Genomic DNA, 8,231 nt, shown 5'->3' on the forward strand with positions numbered 1-8,231 from the left:
CAGAGCAGGGCCACGGCTGCGCTGCTCCCCCAGGCTGCCAGGGCTGCCCTCGAGACCCTGCTCCCTTGCAGACCCTGTCCGCGATGGACAGCATGTTACAGGTGCTGGTGCGCAGCGCCAGCACCCTCGGCATCCAGGAGCTGCAGAACATCTTCAAGGTCTGGCCTTGGCACAGGGTCCCCTTGGGCAGTGACCTCCAGCTTGAGCGGTGCCCCCCCCCCCAGCCCCTTCCTCCTGGCTGCTGCCAGAGCCCCTTCTCCTGCCCCAGCGCACCCAGGTCCTCGCCCACTGCCTGTACTGCACAACCCTCCGGGCGCAGCTGCCCGTCTGGAAAGGGGAGCCCAGCCCTGGCGCTCTCCCCCTGCGGCTTCACGGGCCATATCCCGGAGCCCCACCACAGGTCCCCAGGGAGGGGTCACCCCAAAGCCTCGGGGTGCTCAGGGGCAGCGCGTGCAGGCACGGACCTTTTCGGAGGGGCGGTGGGTGCACAGCAGCAGGGCAGCAGCAGCAGCAGCAGTGGGATGTGGGGACCCGCCTGGCCACAGCCCGTTGCTGCGAGGGGCAAGAAGGACGCGTGCCCGTGTCAGGCGCTGCCGAGGAGCTGTGCTGTGCCACCCCCCTTCTGGCTCACCGACAGCTTTTCTCCTCCCAGCTCCTGCTGCCCTTCATCAGTTCGGAGGTGGCCGTGGTGCAGGAGAGGGCCCTGGCACGGATTGCCAGGCTGGCCAGCTTCTTCAGCACCTACCCCCTGCCACAGGTACTGAGCTCCTGGTCTGGGCAGCCCCAGTGCCCCAGCCGCGTGCCCGTGAGCCCCAGCAGCACCCGGCCTGCAGGAGCTCAGCAGCAGGGGCTCTGCCCTTCCCTGTTCGTGCTCTTTCCCAGGGCACAGGCAGCAGCCTGGGGCCAGCAGCCCTGCCCTGCTTTGGGCTGCTGCCTGGCTGCTCTGGGAGCGGCTGAGGCTCTCCTTGTGCCCAGGTGACCTTGTGCCCATCTTCCCCCAGTCCTGCTCCTGCTCTTTGCAAACCCCAAAGCTCCAACATCAGTGCTGGAAGACTGTGACGATGGGGGAGATGGTGGGGCACCTCACCTTCTGCTGCGCCTGCAAGAACAAGGGGACCTGCCTTGAGGCTGCAGAAGCTCTCTTTCTGTTGTACTGCTTCACCCTGCTGCACCTAAGTAAGAGAAGCCGTGCGGGGCTGGGTTCCCCCGGGCATGGGCAGCCAGGGGCCACTCTCCTTGGCAAGAGAAAGCCAGATCCGACCTGCTTGCCCGCAGCCCGAAGAGCCATTTCCCCTCGCCCACACTCGCGCTAGCCCTGGGCCTTCCCTGGGCTTTCTGGCCCTGTGCGGGTCCAGGCCTCTCTTTGCCAGTGACTTTTCAGCCCAGCACTCTCAGCTGCACCTCCAGCCCTGCAGGCTCTCTCTGAGCACCCCGGTTTTGCTGCTCCCCAGGCAGGTACCCCTGTCTGCCGAAGATAAGGCGGTGGCAGCTCCAGCAGAGCAGGGGACAGATGCGCACCTGGCACCTGCTGAAAACCAGAGACTTGAGACAGATGTTCTCGGTGAGAAGTGCCTTTGGCTCCCGGCCAGGGCTCAGCATGAGTGAAGGGACACCCGGTGCATGGGGCTGACGGGGCTCGTGCTGTTCCTGAGCAGGGGCCAGGCAAAGGCCCCAGCGAGCTCGGGGTCCCCGCAGGACCCTGAGCCCCACCGCTGGTCTCCTCCCAGCACGGCCTGGCTCTGCGTCCCGCTCTCGCTGCACAGCCAGGATGCTCTAGGTGACAGTCCTCCCTGTCCTTCATCCCGCAGGGGTTTGCAAATTGTCTCCAGCCCTCTGAGCGGGCAGATATCATCCTCATGGCCATGAAGACCTTGACAAACCCAGGGGTCTACAGCATCAGCATGGCTGCCCACATGGTGGACACCGTCGTGCCACACACTGACTTCCGGACAAGGCAGGTGAGCAGCCTGCGGTGGCACGGTTGACGCACCGACCCTCCAGGGACTGTTCTTGTCCCGGCTCTGTGCTGGCCAGCACTGACACTATCTCAAGCTGGCATATCACACTGGGAATGGAAGCAGCACCCAGGTGGCGCTGGGCAAACAGCCACGCTCACCCTGCTGACACCGCTCCCCACTGCCACCCATGTGTCCCTTGCAGGTGCTGAACATCACGTGGGCCATCTACAGAAACCTGCCCTCCGTCAGCACAGAAATAGCCCGCAACAGCCTGAAGACGGCCCTGCTGGTGCTGACATGCAAAAAACCCAGAGAAGTGGTGGCCAGCGTGCTGCAGTGCTCCCCAACGTGCAGCAGGTATGGGGCCCAGCAGCCTCTGGGGCTCCTCTGCCACTGGGACGGGGGCCCCAAGACCCTCCTGAGGGCCTTCAGCCCGCCCGTCCTCCAGGGTGTCCCTGCTGACAGAGCCCCATGTCCCTGCAGGGACGCCATGGCCATGTGGAAGGTGATGCTCTCTGAGCCCAAAGCTGCAAGGAAGGTGCTGGAGGAGCTGCTCAGCACAATGACGAATCAGTCGCGGCGCAAGGTCTCTGCCGCCACCATGGACAACCCCCGCGTCCTGTCCCTGGCTGTGAGTCGCTCGATCAGGCCTTGCTGTCTCCCGGGGCAACCCCTCCTCTTCCCTGCCCACCCAAGCCCTGACCTCCCCAGGGATGAGAGGACGTCTCAGTTTCTGGGTGTCTTCTGCAGGCATGCAGGACGATACATGAGATCCTCCGGCAGTCCCTCTGCCCAAAGGAGGTGCAGGAGGTTTTCCCTAAGCTTTTCCTTGCACTGCTATTCCAAGTGTCATTCACAACAGAGCTGAAGCAAAAGGAAGTGCTCATTTGCTGGAAGGAGTACCAGCAGGATCAGCTCACTCCCACCAGGTGCTCCATCCCTGTCCTCTCATCCCTGCTGGCCACCCGGAGCCAAGCCAGGGGTCCCGGTGGCAGCTGAGCATCTCTCCTTGTGCAGGTCAGCAGTGCAGTCCATGAGAAAGTTGCTCTGCAACATGGGCTTTGAGTGGGAGGAGCTGGCCATCGAGGAGCAGGGTGGCTGGGACAACCTGCTCCAAGTCCAACACCACCTCGAGGGAGTGCGCATCGTGGCCAGGTGAGAGCCCCTTCTCCCCGCTCCTCGGGGACCGCGTGCCCCACAGCACCCACTCCCTTGGGGCTGATGGCGAGGGGGTCCCCGCTGCTCAGAGAAAGTGCTGCAGCCTGCTGCTGTCCAGACTGCTGCGAACCCCGGGGAGGTGAGCCTGCCCGGCTCTGGCCTGACAGTGCCTCCTTCCCCCTGCCAGGGAGATGATGAACACCCCGAGAAGCCTGCAGTGCGTGCTCTTCGACCACCTGGTGAATCTCCTTAGTGTGGAGGACCCCACGTGGGAGATGGTCGCCATGGTCATGCTCACTGAGGTGAGCCCGACGCCAGTCCCCCAGTCTCCCGCTCTTGCTCGGCTGTCTCAGGCCCAGCACTGTGCTGCGGGGGGAGCTGGGGTGGCGGGTGGGCTTTGGTTGGTACCGTGGAGAAGCAGGCAACCAACCAGTGCAGTGTGCTGTGGGTCATGGGGGCTCTCTGCGGTCCCTGCCACCTCCGTCTGAGCTTGCTCTTCCTCTAGCGTCCTTGCCGGGAGCTGATGGCTGGAGCCAGCACCGCGCCTCACCAGCTCCTCCTGTGTGTTTCAGATGCTGAAGCGCACCAACACCGGCGATACTGTGGACCGTGCTATGAGCATCTTCCCCATGTACCTGCAGAGCCAGTGCGTGGGGATGCCCAGACTGGTGCTCAGGACTCTCTACAGGCTCTCCAAGAGGCCCTGCATGGTGTGTGGGGGTCACCGGGGCAGCAGCACAGGGCACAGCGGTGCTGCTGGGTAACCGGGTGGCTTCAGCGTTTCGGGCATCGGGAGAAGTACCAGCTCTGCGCCTTCCCGGTCCAGTGCCCCAAGGCTGTGCCCTGCAAGAAGAGAGGCAGTAGTGCTGTGGGGAAGGGGCTACCATTGCTGGCACATCCCGACAGGGGTGCTGGCGGCACAGCCACCAGCCTACGTGTGGGGTCTGCAAAGCCGGGCTGTGAGGTGCTGAGCCCTTGGGTGAAATGCAGCACTCGCAGCAGGGGCTGCGGCACCTCTGACAGCTTCCCAGGCAATGACAGGCACCCACCAGCCTGCCCAGGGGCTCTGCTGGAGAAGGGGCAGCCGAGGGGATGGCGAGGAGCCCGTGCTGTCTGTCCTTCCCCTCTGGCTGTGCCTGCGAGCCCAGTCTGCTGGGCTCATGCTCGCCCTCGTAACCTGTGCTGCCTGCTGAGGAGCCAGCGGGGAGGCCGGTGTTTGCAGAGGGGGTTTTCACTCCTGCCATCGGTCACTGCGTTACAAACACGAGGTGCCATGTGTCACGCAGGCAAGGAAGATGCTCACCCTGATACCAAACATCGTGGCGTGCCTGGAGGATCCTGACAGCGATGCCGTGCCCGTGGCCATCCTTGTGCTCAACAACTTGCTCCACCTGCTGGACGAGAAGACACTCAGCCTCAGAGCTCTTGCCATAGCTCCCAAGCTCCGGTTGCTCTTTGACAACGTAAGGCTGGGGGAGAGCCCTGTGCCCCTGCACGGGGCACCTCCATTCACACCTCCCACCCCAGCCCCGTGCTCTGCAGGGGGATGCTTTCCCCCACTGCCCCATCGCTGCCCTCTGGGTCTGGACTGTCCCCCATCCCCTCCCGTCATGGACTAAGCCTGGCTTGGCCTCCCTGCTGCAGGAGCTGGTGGTGGCAGGATGGCAGCAGGGCTGCTGAGCCCCACCCTGCCCTGGCAGCATCCCCGAGCCTGCCTCCGGTCTCCTGCTGTGTCCCCCAGCCCCGCTGGGCAGACGTTCTGCGTGCTGCAGCTCGCTCCCTTTTGGAGGAGGCTGTTTTGGGAACATCCATCTCCACGTCAGCCCCCTGCTCGCCGTGGGCTTGGGGCTGAGGTCCTTCTCCCGCAGGAGTCAGACACCGTGAGGCAGCTCTCCATCTGCTTATTCCAATATGTGATGGGGCTTGTGACGGGTGCTGAAAAGACGAAGATGAAGGAGGAGGTGTGGGAGAGCCTGCTGCCACTGGTCTTTCACCTGCACGACCAGAAAGAGAACGTGGCCAAGGTGGGATTCCCAGCCAGATCGGTCCTTTGAGCAGGGCGCTGGTGACACTGGAGCCTTCAAACATGTGTCACCATGAGGTCTAGCTTGCTGAGGCCCTAGGACCAGCCAGAGCCCCCCCTCACCCACTGCTGCCTTTCTCCTCCTGCCTCCTGGATGAAGAGGGTGGCGGGTGCTTTTCCCACCCGGCTCCCTCCACACAGCCTCTGCCATGGGGCACGGGGCACTGCAGCCCCAAAGACAAGGCTATTGCTCCACAGCAGCCTGGGGCCACCGAGGCCAAAAGCTTGCAGCCCCAAGGGGCTTCCAGGCAGAGAGGCTGGCTGGCCTTCTCTTCTCCTGTGCTGCTGAGCCTGGTGGCAGCACCAGTGCCCAACTCGCGCGTCTTCCCTGCAGGGACCGGGACAGGCTCCGAGCCCTGCTAAGAGGGAGGACACAGGGTGCTGTGCCTCCAGGGCTGGTGGTGGCATCTCTTCTTCTTCCCAGGCCGCCCAGGAAGCCCTCTACTTCGCTGGCTGGTTCTTGAAGTGGCAGGAACTGACAGAGCTGGCCCTGACTGCAGAAACATGGGAGATCAGCGAGCGCCTGGTGAGCAGAGCCCCAGCGCTGCTGGGATCCGAACCGGGAGAGCCCTGCCCCGTGCCCAGCGGGGAGGACGCAGGGCTGTGTCCCGCAGCTCTATGCACCTTCCTGGAGCAGGCTCTGTTCCACGCTGTGCACACCCCCAGGTCCCAAGGGGGACCCTGCCACCAGAGTGGCACCCCGGCATCAGTGGCGAGCCCTGGGCTCCCTCTGAACCTGAAGGCCACACGGTGAAGAGCTGGGAACGTCCTGCTGGGGGGAAGAAGGGTGGCCCTGGATGGGGGAACAGCCCAACCCGGGGGCAGCTCTGCGCCAACCCTGCACCCTTCTCTCTCCAGCTGCAGAAGAACAGGAGGAAGACCAAGGACTTTCTGCACCAGAGTGAGGTCTACCTGCAGAGCCCACAGGAGATCCTGAGGCAGGACGCTGTCAGGTTCATCGGTGAGCCATGAACCCTGCGTCCCTCCCTCTGACAGGGTCCCTGCATCCCAGCGCAGGACCCGCGGAGCATCCCTTGGCCCCCTCTCAGCCACTCCTGCCTTCACGCGTTGGGCTGGCAGGAGGCTCGTCCCCTCCTTGACACAGCACCCCAGGGTCAGCCCTCCCTGGGGAGCTCTGTGGCCAGGCGGGCTGGGTGCTGGGGTCCCCGACAGGCAGCGGGTTCCCCAACAAACTGCGTCCCCCCAGGGCTCATCGGGCAGTACGTGCGCGAGCGCCAGACAAGGGAGTACATCAAACAGGGTGAGTGAGGGCAGTGGGGAGGAGGAAGGACTCTGGCACAGAACCGCCCCAGGCGAGGGGCCCTCTGCTGCCAGCGCATCCATGGGGAGAGCGTGTTTGTGGAGGGGGGTGTTCCTGAGCAGCAGCCTCCAGCTGAGCCTCCTGCCCGCTGGCTCCCTCCCGGCCCTGGGCATCATGGGGTGTAACGCGCCCTGCCTGGAGGGGCACAGGGCTGTCAGCTCACCTCTCCTGCTTTGTCCACACAGTCCTTGAAGGCCCAAGAAAAGACGCCAGCCCCCTGCTCTCCTCCTTGGCGACTCAGACCGTCCTCAAGCTGGAAGAAAGAAGGATGAGTTCAAGGTTTAGCCTACAGTGGCTGCGCTCATTGCTGCCATGGGCACGGAGGAGGCGGCGCTCGGCCCCCAACAGAGACTTATGAAAACCTCCTGAAGTTCAATAAAGCAAAGCGCTAGGTCCTACACCTGGGTCACGGCAATCCCAGGCACAGCCACGGGTTGGCTGGGGCACCCCCCATGCAAACACAGCCCGAGGCAATTGCAGGTGGAGAAGGGAAGGCTGCGTGGAGACCTCGTAGCAGCCTTCTCGTGCCTGAAGGGGCCTACCAGGGCATCCAAGTCCCTGACTCTTCATCAGGGACTGTAGCGACAGGACAAGGGGCAACGGGTTTAAACTTAACTAGGGGAAGAGACCCACCCCCTCTCTCCAGCCTCCTTTCAGGTAGTCGTAGAGAGAGAGAAGGTCCCCCCGAGCTTTCTCTTCTCCGGACAAAAGCCCCGCCAAGCTCCCTCAGCCGTTCCTCATCACACTTTGCTGCAGGCCCTTCACCAGCTTTGCTGCCCTTCTCTGGCCCGCTCCAGCACCTCAGTGTGCTGGAGGTACAGTAGTGAGGGGCCCAGAACTGAATGCAGGATTCGAGGTGCAGCCTCACCAGTTCCCGGTACGGGGGGACAGTCCCTGCCCTGGCCCTGCTGGCCACGCTATTGCTGATAGAAGCCAGGATGCCATTGGCCTTCTTGTCTGCCTGCGCATACGCGGGCTCATGTTCAGCTCCATCAGTCAGCACCCCCAGGTCCTTTACCATGAGCAGCTTTCCTGGCACTTTTCCCCGGGCCTGGAGCGTTCCATGGGGTTGTTGTGACCCAAACGCAGGACCCGGTACTTTGCCTTGTTGAACCTCATACCACTGGCCACAGCCCATCGGTCCAGCTGCCCAGCTCCCTCTGCAGAGCCTTCCTCTCCTCCAGCAGATCAACACTCCCACCCAACTTGGTGTCGTCAGCAAACTGACTGAGGGTACCCTCGATCCCCTCATCCAGATCATCAGCCAAGATATTAAACAACACTGGCCCTAACACCGAGCCCTCAGGGACACCACTAGTGACCGCTCACCACCTGGATGCAACACCGTTTACCACCACTCTTTGCGCTCGGCCATCCAGCCAGCTTCCGACCCAGCGAAGAGCACCCCTATCCAGGCCATGAGCAGCCAGGGCCCCCAGGAGAGCGCTGTGGGAGGAGACACTGTCAAACGCTTTATGAAGCTCCAAAGGGACAGTGCTTACAGCCTTTGCCTCATCCATCCGGCGGGTCACCTTGTCGTAGAAGGAGATCAGGTTGGTCAAGCAGGACCTGCCCTTCGTCAGCCCATGCTGACTGCGCGCCTGATCCCCCGTTGTCCCGCTTGTGCTGTGTGATCTCGCTTAGGATCATCTGCTCCATGACCTTCCCCGGCACTGGGCTCAGGCTCACAGGCCTGGAGGTTTCGGTCCTG

The 8,231-nt window shown here is 63.4% G+C and overlaps 1 protein-coding gene across 1 annotated transcript; it reads left to right on the plus strand.

Moving 5' to 3' along the window:
• Positions 1 to 4,846: 4,846 nt before the first annotated feature.
• On the plus strand, positions 4,847 to 6,632 carry LOC136018326 (maestro heat-like repeat-containing protein family member 7). The gene is made up of 4 exons (XM_065687454.1): positions 4,847 to 5,140; positions 5,624 to 5,725; positions 6,058 to 6,160; positions 6,407 to 6,632. Exons 1-4 carry the CDS (start codon positions 5,033 to 5,035, stop codon positions 6,466 to 6,468), a joined length of 375 nt encoding a protein of 124 aa, XP_065543526.1. The 5' UTR covers positions 4,847 to 5,032; the 3' UTR covers positions 6,469 to 6,632.
• Positions 6,633 to 8,231: the final 1,599 nt, after the last annotated feature.

Source organism: Lathamus discolor, chromosome 7 (genome assembly GCF_037157495.1).
Source record: "Lathamus discolor isolate bLatDis1 chromosome 7, bLatDis1.hap1, whole genome shotgun sequence".
In the NCBI taxonomy this organism is placed as follows: domain Eukaryota; kingdom Metazoa; phylum Chordata; class Aves; order Psittaciformes; family Psittacidae; genus Lathamus; species Lathamus discolor.

What these genes read in the sequence shown, in the direction of transcription:
- LOC136018326 (XM_065687454.1), top strand. Translation starts at nt 5,033, where the DNA reads ATGGGGCTTGTGACGGGTGCTGAAAAGACGAAGATGAAGGAGGAGGTG. An exon ending in AGAAAGAGAACGTGGCCAAG is followed by an intron (nt 5,141 to 5,623) that starts GTGGGATTCCCA and finishes TCTTCTTCCCAG; the next exon opens with GCCGCCCAGGAAGCCCTCTA. An exon ending in GGGAGATCAGCGAGCGCCTG is followed by an intron (nt 5,726 to 6,057) that starts GTGAGCAGAGCC and finishes TTCTCTCTCCAG; the next exon opens with CTGCAGAAGAACAGGAGGAA.